Consider the following 24,138-nt stretch of genomic DNA (forward strand, 5'->3'; position numbering starts at 1 on the left):
AGCACCACCGCTTTAACTGTCACTAAATACTAATTTTATATTGATTTTCTAAACATTTTCAACCTATGTAAGATAGAAAACTTTAATGATTCTCTGATTTCTGATACCTACCCCTCTCTGTTCTGAGATTTTATTCACTTGCATATATTTTTCAGTGTCTGGTTGATTTATACATGAATAGATGTAATTGCTTCCAGTGAATACACAAAACCTTAAATCTGATCTGACTTTGAAGCTTTCTTTAACTTAATGGACAGAACTTCAATGACTACTCCTACTGTGCATCCCCTGGCTGACCTTCATGAACCGCATCAATTGTTCATCACTCATAATATGATCTGTTTAGTAAACAACTTCTGCAACTCTCACTGAATTCTTGTCATCTTTGTTCTGTTTTTAATTAGGAATTGTCATCAAATATACATCTTCAATACCTCTTTAATTACCAAACACTTTCCATTAAAATACTTTAAATATTATTTTAAAATTATAGTCATGACAATGAAATGTGTCTTCTCACTACTGCAACATTTCCACAAGTCGAAAAGTAATTGTTTTGGATATTTTCATTTAAGTTTTTGATATTAGAGATCATGAAATTCTACCATAAAAATAAACATCATATGCATCATTTTCATTTGAACATGTGATGTCCATTAAATGGTTTAATACTAAATTTATGAATGGAGTAGAGCATCACAAACCTCAACATGTTTGTAGGCATTTTAGTGCAATAATTATTAAAATGTTAATGAAAATATCTGATGTTTGTGAGGGTAGTTGTTCAGATAACATCACTGAAAGTTTCTGAATGTCTTCAGTATTCAAAATGTTTATTTTGCAATAGTATTGTGTATTTTACATGGCTGTGTTTAAAATATCAATATCTGAAATGTAGTAAAAGTCAGTCGTAGAATGTCTGCAGCTAGCACTCTTTTATAGCAGTACTTTATAAACCCCTACAACTGAAGACACTCAGAAACACAACTGTCAACATCAAAGCTTCACTGAATGGTTTGTTGCTGTTCAGGAATCTAAAAAACTTGGTATTTTGACGATCATTCCTTTTCAGTGAAAGAAGCCAAAAATAACAGAGTCCCTAAACCTCATTCTTGGTAAATGTGCATATGCATATAACAATCATGTTGCTTGTATACATCAAACTTGTTAGGTGACAAGGCTACCATGTGTAACCAGTGTTAGATGGAGCAACAGAAGTCAGATGAGTGACTTTTATTTTCTTTGGCAGCATTGGCCACCTAGCATTGTTCCGATTTTATGGGAAGTAGTATCTGGTGTGCTATACCATGATCCACTAATCCACTTTGTAGCCTGAAAGTAATGGAATACCTATGACAAAATCATATGAGAAAACATGGTAGTTTAGCGAAAGTCAATATTTTATTTACTTTAGTTTGCTACAAATAATATTGCAATTTAGATAGACTATCAGTATGTGGGCGAGGAGGTCCAGACTGTTCTTAAGTAGTTTAGTGCCTTGGTTAACTAAGGGAAAACTACTTTGGCTTCTTCTTCTTTTTACTGTGATTATAACTCAAGAATTGTGTGTTGGCCTTATCAGCATTGCATATGCAGAGAACAGGTCATATTTTAATTTGTCATATCATCACATTTCAAATACGATATTAAAATCAGTACAACATCTAACATTCTGTAGATGTTGTAGTACAAATTAATCCTATAATTTTTGTAGATATTATCTATAGATCACTATTTGTACACTTACTGCATTATTAAGTGCATGGTCTAAAAAAACATTCTTCCATATACATCGCATTCTCTTAATTCATTCCTCAAGAGTGCATTTATGAAAAAAAAAATAAACCTACAAAATGCATGCCTAATACATTAAATATGTTTTGTTTTTTGGAATAGTTCATTAAATAAAAATATTGCATTATACAATTAACAAATACTAATGAATCAATAAAATATCACAATGCAAATTATTATATTATTATGATTTAAACTTAAATGTTTAACTTGTTTTGTTATTTTCCCTTTAAGGTAATATCTTTGTTATCAGCGTAGCAGTAGCAGACCTGATGGTAGCACTACATCCTTACCCATTGCTTATTGTTGCACTTTTACAAAAACAATGGACAATGGGAATGTTACAGTGCCAGCTTGCTGCAATTATCCAGGGACTGAGTTTCATCAGCTCTATCCAGAACATCATGGCCATTGCAATCAATCGGTACTGCTGTATCTGCCACAGCCAAGAATATAATAAATTCTACAGCATGAAAAATACTTACTATTTGGTCATCTTGACATGGGCCCTGAGTATTGCATTAGTTTTACCAATGATTTTAGTTGGAGCATTGCAGTACGACCCTCGTGTGTATTCATGTACATTTGCATTCACAGCAAATCCATTTTTAACCAGTGTTCAGACAGTCCTGAATTTCATAATACCACTGACAATTGTAATCTTTTGTTACACAAGGATTTGGATTCTAGTAATTCAGGTTAAGTACCGTATCCGACACAACAGCAAGCAGAAGTTAAAAGCCAATGAAGTGCGGCATTTTTTGACAATGTTTGCAGCTTTTGTGCTGTTTGCCATCTGCTGGGGTCCTTACAGCATTCCTTCCCTGATTTTAGCGTTTAGTCCAATAGGAAAGACACCAATATTATCTGATGAACTCTTTGTGGTAGGTTTCTTTATGGCCTACTTCAACAGCTGCCTAAATGGTATTGTCTATGGGATTTGTAACCCAAATTTCCGCCAACAGTATAAGACTGTGTTTCTTTCTTTATATTCTCTCATTTTAAAGATTTTCTAAAGTCTGTAAATTTTTGTCCAACTTTCTGGCATCAGCATGATGATAAAAAAACTGGATAATATCTATACATGCATGTTTGTATGTGTTTGTGTGTGTGTGTGTGTGTGTGTGTGTGTGTGTGTGTGTGTGTGTGTGTGTGTGTGTGTGTGTGTGTGTGTGTGTGTGTGTGTGTGTGTGTGTGTGTGTGTGTGTGTGTGTGTGTGTGCGCTTGTGTAGATAAAAGTACTAAAATAAGACAGAAACTTGCAATAGGAAATTGGTTCATGTAAGATGATTGACACTCTGCATTATTGCTTATTGTCTGTCCTGTAATTTAAAATAATAGACCAAATGTTATGGGCTTTTCTTTCTATCACAAGTCAGTTTGCCAGAAGACATATGAATAGTTGTGCAAATTTTTTATCTGCATGATTTTTGTCTCCATGTCTGCCAACAATCAAGGCTTTCTCAAATCAGACATAGTCAGTTATTTCCTCCACCAAGGAATGTCTTCAAAAATCAGTTTATTAGCTGTCTTGAGTGGGATGCCATTCAGTCAATCATGAGGAATTTGAGGGAATTTTTTTTTTGTATAGTCTATCCCTGTCACTGGGTGGAGAGACATGCAGTCTGCTTCACTACAGAGGTCAACAATGCTTTCCCAGTGGGAGTGCATGCTTCTGCGCAGCCATGTTAAAGTCTAACATCACACAGTGGCTTGGTCTAACTCACTCCTCTAAACCATGCATTTGCATCGCTGCCCCTCCTCCAAGGGATTTTGTCAGGATGGGACCAGCTTTACTCTCTCACCTCATCCTCCTTAGATGAACATGCCCATCCTTACCTGCTGCTAATTGGTTCATCTGAGCTATATGCAGGTCTTTATCCTTACCAGTGTCACCGGAGTGCTCATAAACAGTTATGTAAATTTTCAAAAAGACAGATGTTAAGTACTGTACTTATCATATGATCTTAGCAAATCTAGTCTGTTAATGGTAGTCAGGGTTTCTGACAAAACATGTTATGCATTGACTATACTGTCTACTTTATGCCTGTGTTGTGGTGAAAAGGTGTCTTCTCACTTTTTCCCTGGTATATTTGCTGTCTTTCAGTAACTATGGGTATGCACCTATGAAACTGAAAGTTTTTACTTGCATCTTATGAAATAGTTATGTTACTTAGTGAGAAGTACATTAGTAATCCACTGAAGTTTCTATAGACAATGGAATATGTATGGACTCCTGCAGATTTTTTCTGTCCTTGCAAAGCATGATGTAATTGGAATGCTTTTGGTGTGATAAATAACTTTGAAAGATATTTCAATCTTTTAGTCAACACTACCACCACAACCACTGAAATCATTCACATATTAAAAGATAAAATATAAAGTAAAATGCATACATTGTGTTGTTTTATTTTACTATTGTGTTACTTGGCAGCATTACTCATTAAGGGTGTGCATTGTTTTTATTGTTGTACTTTTGACATGATGTTGTTTTACTGTTGGATCAGTCATGCATGGTATTTCCCTTTGTACATCTCCAATATTATTTGCTCAATTAAAGCAAATTAACTACTTTGTCAGATTCAAAAAGTATTAACTCCATTCCATTTCACTGTCATTTTCCAAATGATTCTCCATCCCATCATAATAAATGATGGCCTTCACCAGAACCATAGCTATCTTATCTATTGTGCAGCACAGTTCCTCTGATCTGGCATCCCTCTACACTAACACCTTTTGACTGAGGCAGCCCCCCCCCCCCCATTCACTCTGCCTTAGCTATGCTTTTGGCCCTCACAGTATCCATGGAACATTCATTGGGATTCCAAAATCTAAAAGGAATTGGGCATGGGGTAGCATAGTATATCTAGCAGTTACTCAAAAAAAGATAGCCAGTAAAAAAGTGGTGTGAGAGCAAACATTTATTTCAAATATGGCAAAAGACAGACCGATTTCGGCAATCCAAACTATGCCTATTCCTCAGTGTAAATAATAACCATAAATGGCCATATTATATAGAAATGTTAAGAACAGCAACACAAAATAATTGGCTGGTAACAATTGTTCATTGAGCCCAGGTGGAAATAATCCACTTAATCTATCTAATTATCCAACTTTTCTCTTTTTGATTAAGAATAGAGTGCCAGCCCATCTGATTTCCTCTATTACCCCTGATAATATCAATATTGGTAAATCTAAAAGAAGCAGATGAATGCATCATAACATGTTTATAAAGGGCATTGTTGATTGTTTTTATGTTTAATATCACTCAGATGTTCACCAATGTGATATTTAACTGGTCTGTCTGGCCCACATAAAAAGCTGAACATGAGCAGGTGGCTAAATAAATAACCCAATCGGTAGTGCAGTTTGCAAAAAATCTAATATCAAAAACCTTGCCCGTGTTACAGCTACTAAAGTATTTAGTTTTATTCATCCTGACACAATGGATGCAATGTCCACATGGGACACACCCACGTAGAAATCCCCCCCTTAAAGTTGCCTGTTTAAGTGAAGGAGGGTTATCTAACCCATGTTTATAGTGATTAAATTAAGAGCCTAAAGTTTTGCCCTTCCTATAACCAAAAAACACTTGTCCAGAAGCAAATTGGCAACTCTGTCATCAGACATGAGAATATTCCAATTACGTTGGACAACCTCTCAAAACATATGGGTATAATGTCCATAAGTTGTAATCAGCCTGATCCGAGATGAATCATCATTGGTTTTATCCCTATATGCTATCACTTCATTCTTATCCCTGGATGATACATCACAGCAAGCCATAGTGATTGTCCCTGATTTATATCCCCGACACTTAAATCTATTAACCATGTCCTTCCTAAAATGTTCATATGTACTTGAATCTGAACAAATCCGCTTGATAATCGTAATAACAATACACTATCCTCTGCACTCTTTATTGACCTCTCAAAAGCCTTCGATATGGTTAACCATCAGCCTCTAATTAATATACTTAAAAACAAAATAGAGAAGAAACCACACAGTAGCACAGAACGAAATGATAAAGCGCTTTTCGTTTGTTCCAATAAACAAACTTCTTCAGATCAAGAAAAACAAAAAGTCACAGCTTAAATACTCTCTGGGCTAATACTTACAAAGTCAATTGACTACTTAAAGTGAAAGCTGACTTACAAGACACACCCTATTTGCAAACACTACTAGACTAAAAACTGCTTTTAAAGTAAAAGCTAAAAATCCAAATAGTCAGACTAAAAGTACAACTAGCGTTGTCTATAAAAATGTGTAAATCTAGCCAACTACTAAGCTAGTGAGGCAAAGAAATAATAATTACAAGTGCATAAAAACTCCGCTGGTGTTTGTAAAACTGAGTCAATACAAATACCTATGTTAGTGCACTAAACTGTGTATGTTGAAGCACATCAAGTGTACTGAACATAATTGGTAGTAAGTAAAGTATCAAGATAAAACTACAAATTCTCAGCAAAAAATACTCAGCAAAAAATATACATAAGGTCACTGAACCAAGGTGCTCAAAAGCATTAAAATAGCTGCGTCATGCTAGTGTGGAAGGTAACCTGACACAGCCTACCTATTAAGGCTCCTAAGTTTAAGAACACTACTTAAAGAACAGTTCTCATTCAGACCTGGTGAACTGTATGTGTTGAGTCTAGTTTGCCAAAACAGCTCTCGCTCTTCTAACTTAAGTGGGAGAGGAGCACCCCTGAAGTCCTGTGTGATCTGGTCAATAATCAAACATTTAAACATATGGTTGGGATAAACTGAAATGTGTTTTGCTAGTGCATTAACAAGTTTCTGCTTCCTAATCACATAAGTATGTTCATAAATGCAGTCACGTAGGCATCGTTCTGTTTTGCCCACGTAGAAAGCTGTACAGGTTTGGCACATAGCTAAGTAGATCACCATTCTTGAATTACAGTTAGCTCTTAGGTTCAACTTGTATTCGTGATCGTGAACTTTAAATCTATTGGATTCCAAGATGTATTGACAAAAATTACATGCCTGGCATTTAAACATGCCAGCTGTCATTGGTTTTTTAATGTTATGTCGTTCAAGGAGGGCTTTGAGGTTTTTTTGCCTTTCTGTAAACAACCAATGGGTGATTACCAAGTTTTTGGTGTACTGTGTTGTCCTTTTTGAGTAAGTCCCAATTTTTACGTAGTGCCTGAACACAGTCACTACTATTGAGACTGTATGTTGTTATGAATGTGACACCAAAATATTCAGAAGGATGCCTACTTGTGTGGACATTTATACTTAAATCTCTCTCACTAGACACACAGGCATTACAATGGTTTAAGTCCTACCTAGAAAATAGGCAACAGGCTGTGCTTTGGGACAATAATCTCTCTTCACATCTTCCTATTAACCTTGGCATCCCCCAAGGCTCTATTTTAGGCCCTCTCCTTTTCTCAATCTTTATTAATGATCTAAGTACAGCATTTCCTCAAGCTACCTGCATACAATATGCAGATGACTCCACATTAATATGTTCTGCCACTTCTTCATCTCAACTAAAATCCCTCACCCAATCTGTGTTTAATACCGTGGAAAACTGGTTCCTTCAGCATGGCCTGCTCCTGAACCCCCAATAAACAAAACTATTACTTTTCACTCCTACACAAAAGTCCACCCCAATAGTCTTCACAGCTATATCTAATAATAGCACTGTTATATCTCCCGACCCAACCATCAAACTCTTAGGAGTAACAATTGACCACAGCTTTACCTTTAACACTCACATCAACACCACAATAAAATCAGTTAATTGAAAACTAGGCTCCCTTTACAAAATTAAACCCTTCCTTACTCCAATAGCAATAACTACTATTGCCCATACCCACCTTATCTCCACCCTCCTCTATGCCTCACCAATTTATACGAATCTATCCAAACACAACCTCAACAAACTGGCAACCTCTTACAATAACATTGCCAAATTTGCCACTGGCTCCCCTTTTAGAACCCACCATTGTCACAATCTACAACAGTTGGGTTGGCTAGAACTGCACAATCAGCTTCAATTCCACCAACTTACTATTGCCCATAAGACCCTTTATCATCCTAATAATACCTCTATACTCACAAGCCTTACCACCCTCTACAAAAATCTTACAACCTTATGCTCAGCAAGTAGACTACTAGTATCCATACAAAAATCCAATAATAAGGCTGGGGACTCACTGTTCTCCAACACTGTGGGGAAAGCCTGGAACCTTCTTCACAGTGATCCTTCATCACTCTCTTCAACACTCCTTTTTTAAAAAGCAAGTTAAAAAATACCTGAAACCCCACTGGCTTTGCCCCTTTATTAACCCAGCCTAATTCCTTCCTGTTATGTCCTCTGAATCCGTAGCTCTCTATTGCTCCTCTATTTCTACCCCTTTCATGAGCCTTAGAAATTGAGATCTGATTAAAGTCTGTTTAACATGGTCTTTCTTATGATCCTCTCCAAAACAGGAACTTGCATTGCAAGTTTTTTACTGTATATCATGTTGCTACCTTATAAATACTCTATTTTCTGTCTTATTAAATATGTAAATTATATGATTATTAAGCTGTTATGGAAAATAGCATTCTAGTCTTAAAATAGTATTGCACCTGATGTACTACTATTATCTGTTTAGTGTAGCTTATCTCACTGGGCCTCTACTGAAAATGGACATATATCCAGTTGGACTAGCCCGATCAATAAATGTAAAATAAAAAAAAAAATGATTCTCATAAATTGGGATTTAGGTATGTTTAAAATATAACATGGGGTGGGTGATGGCTGGATGCATGTAATACAGTTGTATTTAGGATATTTACGGAACACGTCAGGAATTCAGATCATACTCTGAACACTGAGGTGTTCCGTAAATATCCTGACTATAACTCTATATTACATGCATCCAGCCATCACCCACCCCATATTATATGAAACATACCTAAATGCCAATTTATGAGAATTAAGCGGATTTATTCGGATTCAAGTACATATGAACATTTTAGGAAGGACATGGTTAATAGCGTCGGGGATATAAATCAGGGACAATCACTATGTCTTGCCGTGATGTCAAGACCAGTTAAATATCACATTGTTGAACATCTGGTTGATATTAAACATAAAAAAAAAAATCTCTAACGCCCTTTATAAACATGTTATGATGCATTCATCTGCTTCATTTAGATTTACCATTATTGATATTATCAGGGGTAATAGAGGAAATCAGATGGGCTGGCACACTATTCTTAATCAAAAATAGAAAAGATGGATAATTAGATTAGGTGGATTATTTCTACCTGGGCTCAATGAGTAGTTGTGACCAGCCAATCATTTGTGTTGCTGTTCTTACCATTTCTATATAATATCGCCATTGGTGATTATTATTTACACTGAGGAAGGCATAGTTTGGATTGCCAAAACCAGTCTGTCTTTTGGCATATTTGAAATAAATGTTTGCTCTCATACCACTTTTGTGCTGGCTTCCTTCTTTTTGATTGACTTTGGAGAATTTTAGCTGTGCACTGCCGTACTTGTAGGGAATGCGTTTTGGACTAATATCTAGCAGTTGCCCCAAAACCAAATTAATAAACAAGAACTCCACCAGTCCTCATCTGACATATGTTACTGATATCTGGTGGACCCATATGCCAATTCAAGATGTGAATCTGGCTTGAAATGTCACAGTGCATTGTTTTCCATTGACAGTGCACACCAGTGTAACCCTCCCAAAACAATGGGGTAGCCCATTGATGTCAATAAGCTGTTACAGAGGTGTTACAGCTTCAGTTGTAACATAGAATCATCCTGCAGGAAGTACATGGTAGGAAGCCACACTACTTGCAGTATGACACTGTACAGGCATTGGGAGAGGCTGTTGTGTACCTGATGGTTATCTGCAAATATGGTAGTGTGTATAGTAAGTCACTCACAACTTACAGTAGAAATGACTCCTAAATGTCACTTGTGCACAATGTTTACTGTAAAATCTATAAGCAGACCTGTCCTGTTGTTCAGATGTAGAGAATGCTTAAGTGGTGGAACTGTTACCTGTCATGCGTGCATTTTCACACGTGTTATACATGTGGCAGTGCCATGTAACACCATCTCTGAGAGGTATAGTACCACATTTATGAAACTATTGACACTATCAGCAGGTACTGGTAGAGCTCTGACACAGGATGTCTTTAAGTGAACTCAATGGGTCCATGAAGGCCTCAGTCAGCAGAGATAACACTTTTCCAGGAAAGGGTAATTAGATTCAGTAACACAACATATTTTAAAATCACATTAACTATTTCTGGCAGAGAAGGAAATGGATGCAATTAGTAGCTCAACTTTATAAGGTACTGGGTAGGGTTTACTCTATCCAGGGTATGATGTTATACCCAGATCTTGAAGCCAAGTTCAGACATTTGGTAATCATCCTTAGCAGCAAAGTAGTAACAACTAATGACAAAAACCATGAACTGAAAGTTACAGTTCCTACCAAAAATCATTAAGAATATTGTGTGGACCATGTGAGCTGGGATAAGGAGATAGCCATATTCCATAGCTAATATTAAGCAGCCAAGCATTCTGCATACAGAGAAGGGGAAAATATGAAAGATAAATACCTTGAACCACTTTGTTTTTCTTTGACTTTATGAAGCTGTTAAGATTAATAGGAGTAGGTCCTGGCTCACTGCTCTTCTTTCTTTAATACTAGGAAATGCATACAAAAAAGAATTTCTGTCTTTGAAGGGTGCACTTGCCAAATACATTGAGAATTTCAAGTTGAGAAAACAGGAGAATAGGAGTTCCAAATCCAAGAATCAGACGGGGTGCTGACTGAACTTCCTTTTGGGGTAATTGGTCGTCCTCACACTGAAGGTGTGTGGGTGCAAATCTCTGTGGTGTAACATGTGCAGTTAATTCTCTTGTCCATTTTTCTTCAGAGATATGATAATATTTTTTAATAAACATAGACAAACCTTCTCCTGTTGCCTACATATCCAGCCCAGATGGAAGATGATAATTGTAGACCCCTTCACACAGATGAAGAAAAAAGAGAAGAAGAAAAGTAACGTTCTTGCTACAATGGTGCATTTTAGTTGTTGCTAAAGTTACTTTCTCAGTTGTTGCTGGACTTTCTACATTGAATTAATGTGATAAAGCCCTGTTGACAAAATCACAGTGTCGAGACACATGATGGCTTTTTATGTCTCTTTTCTAAAGTTTTTGGTCTCATTAGCTGGTCTTATGTTTACTTTATATATATTTATATACTTTATTTATTTTTAAGCTATACTATTGGACCACTCCTGCTCGATACCAAAAGCGTTTATTGATTTGGTTTATTGCATGTGAACTCTTAAGCACAGGATGGCCTTAAATGGTCCATTTGCATATTTCCATGAGCCATAATACAAGGACTTTTAAAGAATCACACAGTGAAAACTCTAGCCTTTCCAGATTTTCCTGTCAATTTTTACAGATTTGTTTGGCCATTTGACATGTTTACTCGCTGTTCTAGATTGTTATTAGGGATACTTTCCCAACACCCTTATTGTAATAGACATCAGCTAGGTAAACTTGCAACCTTGATTGCTCAATGTAACAGAATTGTATTCACCTACCTGAATTAATAAAGAGAAAGATTTTAATACAGAATCACAACTCATTTTTCTTTCACAGTAGAGGCATTAAAGAATGAGGAAGACTTTTACCAGGACTGGGATACTAACTAATGATTTTTGTCTTTGGTTACTGGCCGTTCAGTACCTCCTTCAACTTGCTGGTTTGGATGATAGAGGCTTCCTTTTATTCCAAGCTTCAGAATTACTTAGATTCTTCTTGCAAGTACCATAGGTGTAAGGTTTTGGCTTGACTAAGCCACTATAGTAACATATATAATTCTTACACAGACGTTATATAATAAAATGTTTGAACCTTTGATGATTTGTGGAAGATTAAGTCAAAGGAAGTAGAAAACCCTTCAGTTGACCCACGTATGTAGGATTACCTGCTTTTAGGAGGTCAAAAGGAGCAAGTTTGTAGAACATACATGTAGGTTGAATAAGGAAAGATACATGTGACCTACCTATCAAGAATGTGTGCCTTGGTGTTCCTGAAGTTTTTGTAGGCTTTTATGGGCATTAGTTATTGAAGTCTTGAGTTCCTCTAAAAATTCTAGGGAAGTTAAGGTTAGTTTCCATTCAGCAAGATGTACTCAACAAAAACTTAAGCAGCAGTCAAGGTTCAGAAACTTTATTGCAGCAACATGTCTCAGCAGATGAGTGCAGCTCAGGTTATATAGAGTTGCATCAAAATCCAGTTTCTTAAATACACTTAGTATGGGGGGTGTCTAAAGAAGTTTTGAAAATGCCCTGGTGGGCATGTTATTTGATTGACATGTATGCTAATCTTTGGTGGCAGAAATGAAATATCATATTAGGTTTTAATTATATTAGCATTTACGAGAGTTTATTAAAACAATCATATTAAGAGAAGCAATATCTAGAAAATTAGTAAAATTAGTAATAACACAGGGATCATACTTAAGTAACCATTCAAATACATTTGTTACATAAACTTTGCTAGTCATGGTGGTGCTTTCACTAAGCATATTTCTGGGTTTTAGTTTTAAATCTTTAATTAAAATTATGCTGTACCATGCTATATGTCCTTTTTTATCGCCTTTATGTTTGATCTTTGTATATTGGAGCAGTGAAATGACCATGGCTCATAAAATGGAGTGTCTTTAATTAAAGTGTGCAGAAGTTATTTTCATATTAAAGGTAATGGTGACCACACCATAATCAATTTTCAGTGGTGTGGGGTCACTGGTCTCCTAAAAACTAAATTAAATGTTGGTTTAGTGGTTATTATTATCGGTAGGGTAAACCAACTCTGCTGTTAGTTTCACAAAAGCCTATTCAAATCTGCCTCAGGTTGATGTGGAATTAGTAATTAAAACAGTGTGAGGTAGAGGGATTAAGTACAGAACCAGACATATGTATTTATGGCAGACATGTGAGAAGGGACTGGAGAATTGGGAGATGGAATGTAGCTGGAGAGTGATTTTTATTAAGCTAACAAGATGCCTAGATATTATACTAAAATGTATGATGAAGGGATGAATACTATGGTAAAAATTCAGGGTGTGTCCATTTGTGGTTCTTAATTAAGGAGTAGGCCAATTCTGGAGATTTAGGGCACAGAAACAAATTTGTGAGGATAGAAAACCCAGTGTAAGGATGTTATAATAATATATTAAAAGTAAGCCATTAAAAAGCAGGCTGTAAAGAGCTATGCCATATGATTAGCCACATTGGTTACAGACTTGCCTTGCAGAAAATAGAAAATAGGAAATTAAATTAGCAATATTAAAGTTGGTTAGTAGAATTCTGCTGCTGCTTTTGCAAATGTCCCATCTAAATTATCTGGGATTGTCTCTGGGTTAAAGGAGCAATAAGACCACAATAGTTAAAGATAATCTTAGACATTAACATGGGGAGGTTGTACCAGGAATGTGAGTCTATTGTGTGGGCTCTTGTTTTAGGAATGCTAAGCAGGAGGCTAGGGGAATCAGTTAATAGCAGCTGAAATATGTTGAAATACAGTGAATTATGCCTTAATGGTATGTATATAATTATTAGGTTGACTAGCTAGGGAAAAATTCTCAGTGTCAAAGGGTCTGAAATAACTAGAATATACTACCATGGGGTACATGGCTAGAATGGACATCTAAGTGTTTGAATAATTTCTGAGGGTATTGATTTTAAGTGAAAGAGGGTAATGTATTGTAGTAAATGTGGAAGGACCCTGCATTTTTTTAAATTTCCGTGCTGTGTATAGTAAAAGTGAAGGGGTCTAAGCTAGGTTTGGGAAAGTAAAAGCACTGACAGCTATGGTGGTGTTTCCCCTAGTAATTGGTCAGATAATTCTTAACAGAAAATGTTACAAAAATTAAGTTTAATAAATTATTTAAGTAATTGGGGGACTAGATCAAGAATAACACTTGAAGGGGCAGGGCTGGTTGTAGTACAACATTGGAAAAAAGGCACTAATGTGGAAGAGGACTTTGCAATTAAAGAGTAATGGTGACATATTTAACTAGATCCACCACTTGCAGTGACCAAAGTGGCTAACCAAAATGACAGATAACCAGAAAAAGCCACCACTGACCTCCAAGCAAGGATAGGATTAAATGAGGTTGAAAATAATAATCTGAAAAAGCTGTGAAAAGTACAAATTTATTAAACATCAAACATCAAGTGCTTTCATCCCTGGAAAAATGGGACTTCTTCAGAATGTACAATCCCTTTCAAAAAATGATCTTATATACTCTACTCAAACCAATTAATTAATTAAATACCAATTATCTTAAAGGAACACTTCATAAAAACGGACATTATAAAATATTCAAAATATTAATACATTGTAAGTCAGTTTAAACCTAAAAATGTTGCCTACCCTTATTTACCCACAAAAATATATCTTTATTTATCTGACTCATTTAAAACTGCTCCAAATATTTAAAAAACTGTATTGTCATACTTCTCATAACCCATTACTAATAACATTACTTTTTAAATGTCTAATCCTTCTTCTTTAAAAATGAGAAGAATAAAAAGATTCTCATTTATCCTAGGGGAGTTAATAGCATTTAACTTTATTTGTCACTGTAACTCTTTGATTTCTAATTCCAGTTCCCATCATCCATCCCTCAGGTATAAGGAACCACATCCAAAATACCAAAATGGAACTTTGTAAAACCATGGCAATCTAGAGTATGTTTAAACAGGGAATTGTTGGAATTTGCTTCCAAAATAGCATAAAGATGTTCATGGATTATTTTTTTTAATTGCCTCCCAGTTTTACCAACATAATAATGACATTTGTCGCAAACCACTATATAATCTAAACCCATAGTATTAAAATTTCTGTTCTTTAACTTAATAGACTAGTGTATTCCCCTGAAGGGTTAAACTTTGCCCTTGCAGTATATAGGAAAATTGCTTACATGTTCCACATCGAGTTGTCCCCTCAAAGAAGGGAGCAATTCAATTTTACCATGTTCAAAAAGATATTTACCATTCTTACCAGTTTTATAAACAAAATGTGGTTCATAACCTATGACCTCCATCACCTCTTGGTTCCCTTTAAAAATAATCCAATTCTTGGTAATGATATCCTTAATTTCTCTTGCACCAGATCCAAATGGAATCACAATACTCATATTATAATTCTGCATTTTATTTACCCCATTATTACAATTGTTCACAAAATCTTTATCACCTAAAAGTGATATGTACTTTATCCTCATCCTGCTGTCACCTCATCTCAAATGTCATTTATCAAAAGTCTGAGATATCCTCTCTCTAAAAACATGTTTATAATTTTACCAACTTCTAATTTAAAAAAATATCCAAGTTTGAACACACCCTGGCTGCCCTAACAAGTTGTCCTTTAAAAATATTCCTTTTAATGAACCCAGGATGGTTACTTTGAAAACCTAGATAACTATTAGAAAAGGTATCCTTCCTATGTACTTTAGACACAAATGTACTATTTTCAATATACTTAGAAAAAGTTATGTCAAGTTAATCTATACTATCCTCAGAAAAAGTGAAGATAAATTTAATGTATGGTGTAACATTATTTAAATATTGTACAAACAGACCTGGTAGTTCTGTATTTTCCCTCCATAAAAACAAAGATCTCATCCAAAAAATGAAAATACATTAGTCAATGTTTGAAGAAATCTGAATTAAAAACATATTTGTATTCCCAAGCATAAAATATAAAGTTGGCATAAATGGGTACACAGCTTGCACCCATCGCCACTCCCTAAATTTGTTTAAAATAAACACCTTAAAATATGAAATAATTACTATCTAAATTTAATTCCATAACACTGATAAAATTAATCATCGCATCATTCAGACTGGTCAAATTCCTTATTGTTTCATAAAAGAAGTTTAACCCTTCCTGATGGGGAATAGATGTAAAAAAATTGATAACATCAATGGTTGAAAAACAACATTACTCACTATACCTATTCTTATTAAGTTTTGATAAAAAAATTCCAGAAATCTTTTAATAGATAATTATTGGTCAATTGAATTTTTTAGAAGTCTATCAATAAAAACTGCATGTGAGTAGATATGTGCTGCAATAATAACCCTAAATGGGGGATGATTTATGTTTTTTGAACCTTTGGTATCCCAAATGCATTAGGAATAAGCAAATGCTCAATCTTTAAAAAAATTCAAAAAACTTCCACTGAAATAGCACCCTGTAAAAGTGCATCTTCCAACAAAAAATAAATTTTCCTATGAGCCAAAAATACTTCATTTCTGGATGCTTCCTGATATTTCTCTGTGTCATGAAAAATGTTGAATAATTGACTGATATAATCCATATTATCAAATATTACCACCCCCTCCCTTGGTCAGTTTCATAATTCTAATAGCATCATTAATTCTAAGTTCATTCATTAATTTAGACTCTTACCTCATTATGTTAAAAATCTGTTTCCTCTTCTGTTAAGGTTAGCATGTTTATCAGATGAGCAAGCTTTTTCAAATGCTGACAAGAAAGGGTGAAGAGATTAAAACAACTTTTCTTCTTAAAACAGTTCAGCTTGAATTAAAACCAACCCGGTTCAATTGATCCTTAAAAAATAACTGGAGGTTCAATTTTCTAGTATAAAGTCTAAATTAAAAACATCTACCACCCCCACTTTAAATGAAGTTACAAATTTAAAACCTTTCTTCAAAAGGAAAAAATACGTCTTATTTATGTCTAAATCAGTGTAATTAAAATATTAAAACCTCGATATGTTAATAATTTTCCATCATAGGCCATTACTGTGCCCTCAGCTGGAATACTTTCCTGCTGTGTTAATTGTTGTGGCCATTCCTGAAACCTCTCCCTTTGCCTCTTCTCCCTCTCAGAGTCTGGGCCTGGGGTAAAAAATTCCTCTGTCTATTTTTATTTTCAGTTCTTTCAGATCTCCTCAAAGGTGGATAGTTAGCCTCTTGCCAAACTCTTATCAGTCATACCTGGGGATTGCTGTTCCTGTTCACTGTAAAATTCCCTACCACCATAATTAGCATTCGCCCCTTGTACAACTTCCCCTAGATTATCATAGTAAGAGTTGGGTAGTGGGTAGTCAATGTTCTTCACATGTTCATTATCTCTAGCCATCTTTGTAATTTTAATTCTACGTTTAACTTAACATGATGTTCAAACCTATTAAAAATATAGTCATCTTTTGAAGCATTAGTCTCAAAAAGTAAATCATCCAAAATGTTATTTAAAATATACAGTTCATCTAAAAGATTATTAATACTCACATTATTCTACCTAATAATAAATGAAATTAGTTCAAAATGAAACCTATCAATCATGTTAAGTAGTTCCTCACTTTCAGCTCCCCCTGGTTTTAAACCATTGGCAAATTTAAATACTCTTAATCCTTTAGGTACCTGTTTATTTTTGATGCTATCATTAAGGTATAAAGTGTCACACTGTAAATTTTCTACCTTTTAGAGTTTTGTTTCAAGTCTGTACATCTTTTTTTTTTTTTTTTTTTTAATTTTTGGTTCCTGGTGGTTGATGAACCTCAGTAATGTTCCCTTGTGTCGAAAATGTTAAATCCTTCCATATCCAGTCTTGAAAATTGAATTCTGTGGGACAACTTGTCTCCATACCTCTTCCTCACCGATTTACTGAATATACAGTTCCCCTCTGTGCAGCTAGAACATGGGTAAAGTCACCCTGATTGGCCAAACTCTCAAACCTAATCATTTGTTCACTTCTCTGTTATTCCTGAAGGCACTGTGGGATATGTAGTTTATCTAGCTTTGTTTTCATCTCAGTAACTTGCTGGGTTAACAAAGCTATTAAGTGTGTTAAATCCCCAGCACTACCCTGAGAAGATAAATTCAAAATGTCTTGACTAGATAGAGTAAAACTGAAAGGCAATTAAAGAAAGGAATCTATAAACATCTTTATACTATTTTGTAAGCAAATTCCAACAATTCCATGTTAAAACATATTTTAGATTGCCATGGCTTTACAAAGTTACACTTTGGTATTTTGGAAGTGGTTCCTTATAACCCCAGGGGTGGATGGTGGGAACTGGAATTAGAAATCAAAGAGTTAACTCCCCTGGGATCAATGAGAATCGTTCTAGTCTTCTCATTTTAAAGAAGAGGGCATTAGACTTATAAAAAGTAATGTTATCAGCAGTGGGTTATGAGAGGTATGAAAATTTAGTTTTCTTTTTAAATATTTGGAGCAGTTTTAAAAGAGTCAAATAAATAAATAATATATATTTTTGTGGAGAAATAAGGGTAGGCAGCATTTTTAGGTTTAAACTGACTTGACTTTCAGTGCATTAATATTTTTAATGTTTTATAGTGTACATTTTTATGATGTGTTCCTTTAAAATAATTGGTATTTAATTATTTAATTGGCTTGATTTGTGCATATAAGATCATTTTTTGAAAGGGATTTTACATTCTGAAGAAGTCCCATATTTTCAGGGATGAAAGCACTTGATGTTTAATAAATTTGTTCTTTTCACTACTTTTTCCATTTATTTTCAACCTCATTTAATCCTATCTTTGCTTGAAGGTCAGTGGTGGCTTTTTTTGGTTACATATTTAACTAGACTTAATCTGATGGAGAAATCTGAGTTTTGCTGAAAAGGGCCTGAACTAGAGTTCTATTGATGAAGGAAGAGGGCACATTAAATAACCAGGGAGAATATGGGGTCTAAAAGTCTGCTACTATAACTAAAGCTCGCTGGGGGTGGAAATAGCCACAAATGGACAAACCCTGAAAAATCACTCTCTAACTATAACCCCCACACATCACTCTGTTCTAATTACTAATCTCATGTTGATACCAGGCAGATCTTAAGAGGCTTTCACGAAAGCGAGAGCAGAGTTGGTTTACCCTATGGATAATAACAACACACTAAACCAACATTTAATTTAGTTTTTAGCTGACCAGCAACCCTACACCACTGAAAATTGATTACAGTTCAGTCACCATTAACTTTAATAGGAAAAGAACGTCTGCACACTAATTAAGGATGATCTATTTAACAAGCCATAGCCATTTCACTCCTCCACTATACAAAGATTGAAAATATTGGTGATCATAAGGACATACAGCACAGTACAGCATAATTTTAGTTAAAGGTTTTAAACTAAAACCCAAAAGCAGGATCAGTTAAAGCACCACCATAATGAGCAAATTTTATACAGCCAATGTTCAAACAGAATCCACATGTACCACCAAGGATTGAATACCAGCAGTTTTCTTTGAAAACACAGCTTTAATGAAAATGAACAAAAACCACATACACTCCAGGCATTAATGTCTCCTATCTACTATGTTTTCTTTTGCAAGTTACTTCATCAGATGCGGACAGACTTGTGAACCATTCCTTTTGTATTCCCTACTTGGTGAATTGAGTTAATTACCCAATAAAATAAGAATGTTAATTAGCATTTAATACAGAATACAATAAATATAAAGACACTGTGCATATACAACCTTCTCTGAATGAAAAGTACATATGCCACCATTAAAAACCATGTTACCTAAATACTTCTGTCTAAAGATTCATGTTTTATGTTAAATCTTTCATTAATTAATATAAAATCATAAAAAATCGTGTACTTTAAAACTTTTAAGACTTATTTAAAAGGATTGCATGTAAAATATTGAGAATGGTCTTAAAGCTCCCTTTAGTGTCCATTCTATTAATAACACTCTGAACTCTAAACATAAAATACCTGTGGATTCTGTTTGAAGTGGCGCCTTGATGAATATTTTACTTTATACAGTGAATGTATTTGAATCTTTACTTTGAAGGTATGATCCCTGTGTTATTATTAATTTGCTAGTTTTATAAATATGGTTTCACTTAATATGATTGTTTTAATAAACTCTTGTAAACACTAACAAAAATTAAAACTAATGGTTATGCTGCCAAAGATTAGCATACCTGTTAATCAAATGACATGCCGACCAGGGCATTTTCAAAACTTCTTTAGACACTCCACATTCTAAGTGTATATAAGAAGCTAGAGTTTGATGTAAATCTGTATAACCTGAGCTGCGCTCATCTGCCTGGACATATTGTTGCAATAAAGATCTTGAACCTCTACTGCTGCCTAAGTTTTTTTGAGTACATCTTGGCAAATGGAAACTAACATTAACTTCCTTAGAATTTTTAGATGAACTCAAGACTTCAATATTCAATGCCCATAAAACCCTACAAGATGTTTGGGGGCACCAAGGGTGCATATTCATGATATTTTTCCTTACTCGACCTACACATATATTCTGTAGACATGTGGAAGACTAACATATGACCCCAGGATGCATAGACAACTTGGTACTGAAAACTCAAATTGCCCTTAAAAATAAGATGAGGCATTTTCAGTATCAGTCATCTCCTTTACAACTCACTTTACTATGCAGTCAACTGACATGTTTACAAATGCATTTAATTTAGTACATGTAACAGTTGAAAATTATAGACCAGCTAATGGCATACTTGCAGAAAGTGGAAGTTCTCTACAAGACAGAACATCAGACTTCTAGCAGTACTAGTGAAAGAATGCATTTTTATAGTCATAAATCTCATATCTTCAGACACATTTTTGCCAAACATGTTTTTTAATAAAGTTGCTCATCAAATATTTGTCCTTGCTGACCTCCCTGGCCCCCACTCATATAGTGAGTGCAGTGGTAGGAATACCTATAGCAGAGGAAAACATCTTATGTGCACACCATCAGATGAAGGATAGGCATCCTCACTTGACATGTCAGGCTTGGGGTTTCCAGTCACCAACACATGCTCATGCATGATACATGACCGTATCACCATCAGGTAAAATGTTCTCATCCTGCTCCTGATTCTTTCTACATTTCTTTAATGGTTAACACAAAAAGCAGAAGAGACAGAAGAATAAGAAGAAGATGGAGCAGGGGTTACAGATCAAAGCAGGGTTGCACTGCAGGTAAAAATTTTTAGAGTATGCAAATGTACAACCTTGGGAGTCTAGGGCATGCTCCCATTGCAAATAATTTTACAGATGTGAAGTTATGGGTCTACTTCATATGAGAGAAAGTCCATATGAATGAATCCAAAATTACAAATATGACTTTTCCAAAACTTCATAAGATTGGAAACTTAAAATGCCAAGTCCCATATAAACAAAAATAAGTTACTGATGTTTAGTCAGTTGCAGCACTATACAATAGATTTAAACATTTCCTTTCCCTCAAGGTAGTATGATCTCAGAGTTGGTATATTTAATTTATCAGGGTGTGAGGTCAGAGCATGGGGGGGTTCAGGGGGACTTGCCCCCCTGCAAAAATGAAAGCATAATGATTAATTGCTTGTTTTTTTACCATGAAAAGAACATTTCTCTTGTGTTTGAATGAGGCTACATGTACTTCAATATAGAGCAATTTGCAAGGTATGTTTTTCTTAGGAAATATGTATTACAGAAGTAAAATAGAGTAAATGTTGTTTTCATTTAAATGGGACTCGGTATTTTAACTATCCGATCTTATGAAGTTTCAGCAAAGTCATCTCAGTAATTTTCATATGAAGTAGACCCAAAGTTATATGGTGCATCATGAGGGTTTTTAGAAAGCTATAAGTAAATTAGTGCAGACTGTGAACTATAGCATACTGAATACATTACACACAAACTTGCAACTTCCCTAACCGCTATTAACAGTTAGGAAAAGTCTGTTAACATTGTTTTGTTGAAAGGATGAGACAGAGTGATTACCATTTGCTGCAATATGATTCCACTCACAAAAGGAAAAACAAATCTTAAACTCCACAACTTGGCTAAAATTCAGAGCTTGTTCTTCCATGTTTTGAAACTTGTTTTTCCTGTTTGGTGGGGGGGGGGGGGGCTGCAGCCTATTACTGTAAGCAATGGAGTAAAACAAAATACTAATCATCAATAAAACACCAGTATATCGTTGTGATGCACAGACACAAGCACATTGACATGCATGCTCACACACACACACACACACACACACACACACACACACACACACACACACACACACACAAATATACTCAAACTGGGACTGAATCATTAAACCGCACACTATGAGATAGCTACAATGGTGCACAGTTTATTATTTGCTTGATGCAGATTAGTTTGCCTCACTGATACTGGGCTTATAGGAATGTCTCATGTAATTCCATCATTCAAACATTGTTTTTTTCTTACTATGGAAATTCAAAAAATGTATACTGTCATTTGTTAAATGTTCTATTACTTATATATTTTTTTTTACCATCTCAAGATCAGCTGAGTAATTTTTCTTTATTCTTTCTTTATTACAGCTGCCTTCTTCTGAGCCCCAGTAAAGCAAAATGGCCAGTCTGCAGATGGGTTATCTACCGCAGTGATTTATTTCTCCCCTTCTATACATTCTGCACTTTTCTGCTTCTTTCAGTCTTTGGTCTCTTTTTCTTTGAAGCCTGTTTATATACAATCCGATTTTCTATCATAACTGAACTATTCTTGATTTAGCTCTGCACTGGCTTATTACTCTTTTTTCATTCCTTTACCTTAATTAATTTCTGTTCTCCAGAGGTTTCCTCTTCCTTGATGCCATCCCTTCCCATCCATTATTACCTTAATTCTTTTCTTTTTATTTAGGTAAGAACTTTTTATCCCCTTAACTTCTCTGCTGATGTAGTCAGCCAAGACCTAGTTTCCTTAATGAGGTTCCCTGTATATACATATTTCCCAGTCGTTATGCCATGACTGAATTAAAACAAAAATCACATTTTCTTTTCAACCAGTTTGGAAAAATGATATATCTTGTGTTGCCCTAGAGGTCAGAGGGCTGGATTCCAACATGAATTACACCTGGGGTAGCACATTACCAAAAATACTTACACTACTACTGGTTCCCAAGCAAGTGCTTTTGGATCCTTTAGGATTACAAGGGTGCCGTGAGTACTACTCACAATTCCAAAGCAGAAACCAGGCTGTCATTGTGGGGAATCATAGACAGATTTTATTTTTCTAAGAAATATTGTAGTCTTTTTAAGTCAATGGACCAATATGGTGGTACCTAAAATCCGGTTTCCACATAAGGTGGAACTGAAATGTTTGCAAGAGAATCTGATTAAGGATGGTTAAGGTCTGTGCACAGCACATGTGATATTCAGTTGTCTAAGTTCTTTCTGTTCCTGGGGGCAACTATAATTTAAAATGCCAGTGAATCTGAATTGTGCTTCAATAGCCCAACTGCATGCATCCCTTGCCATGTGGAAAGTAAGAACATGTGCATGGCAGAGTTTTATGGACAACATTTTAACTTCTGACATACAGACATCACTGTGGGAATGTCCTGCTTTGACTACAACTAGCAGTTATATCATTGGCTTGGCTGATATTATTTTATGGAAGTACTAAGTAATAAAATGTGTTTAACAAGAATATTACAGCATTCTTTTCTATTTACTTATATAGTGCTTAGAGTGAAATCTATTGACTTTATAACTAGCATCTGTAAAATTTCAGCAAGTTAAGGAAGACACCACCTCATTGTGATGATATTTGAGGAGCAATACCTAAATTTAGGGACATAATAGTTTTTTTCTGGATGACAGAGCCTGTCCACATTGCTGCTGCAAACATTCTGGGTTCTCAGAGCAGAATACAATTAAGTTATATTATTTACGAAGTCAGAGTAGTCTATAAGTTGAATAGGTGCTCTACTTTTCTAGTCAAACCATCTTTAACTTAATGCTTTAATAGAGCTCATCAACAGTAGGTGTGTTGATTGTTAAAGAGAATGGAAAAAAAGAATGGAGTACAACTGTACTAATTTAAATTTGATATTAATGGTACTGGAGCTTTAAGAGGTTACCACAAGGCATGCAGAAGTCCAACTGGTAAAATATACACAGTGGTATAGTAGTATGGTAGACTTGAAAAAGTGCTCTGCTTTTTTTTTTTTTTTTTTTGCATTTGCAGATTTCTTACTCCACTTTCTCATCTCTTAGTTTTTCCTAGTCAAAATCTCCAAAAATAAAGCGCATTGGAGATACTTAAATTATCTAGCTTCCCAGATTTGCCTGTAAATTGTGTAGTTCAGGTTTGCACATCACCTCCTCTAATGTATATAGACTGACTCCAGTTTGCATAAGTTAGGGAAAGCAGGAGAAAGACAACTTTTATAATCACATTGTTTTGATAATTTAAATTTGTTTTATCACCAATAACACCTTATAAATGTATGGTAAAAATAATTCTGAGCTTGTCACTGCCACTTACCCCATCCTTATACAT

General features: G+C 35.0%; 1 protein-coding gene across 1 annotated transcript in view; it reads left to right on the forward strand.

The window, feature by feature from the left end:
- Positions 1-2,810, forward strand: part of LOC122808304 (melatonin receptor type 1C-like) — a 44,750-nt gene extending 41,940 nt beyond the window's left edge. The window contains exon 2 of the mRNA XM_044079270.1: positions 2,029-2,810. Within this exon, the coding sequence (XP_043935205.1) occupies positions 2,029-2,810 (782 nt within the window). The remainder of the gene's footprint in view (positions 1-2,028) is intronic.
- Positions 2,811-24,138: the final 21,328 nt, after the last annotated feature.

This window comes from Protopterus annectens, chromosome 8.part0 (genome assembly GCF_019279795.1).
Source record: "Protopterus annectens isolate FY-2018-M chromosome 8.part0, PAN1.0, whole genome shotgun sequence".
NCBI lineage: Eukaryota > Metazoa > Chordata > Ceratodontiformes > Protopteridae > Protopterus > Protopterus annectens.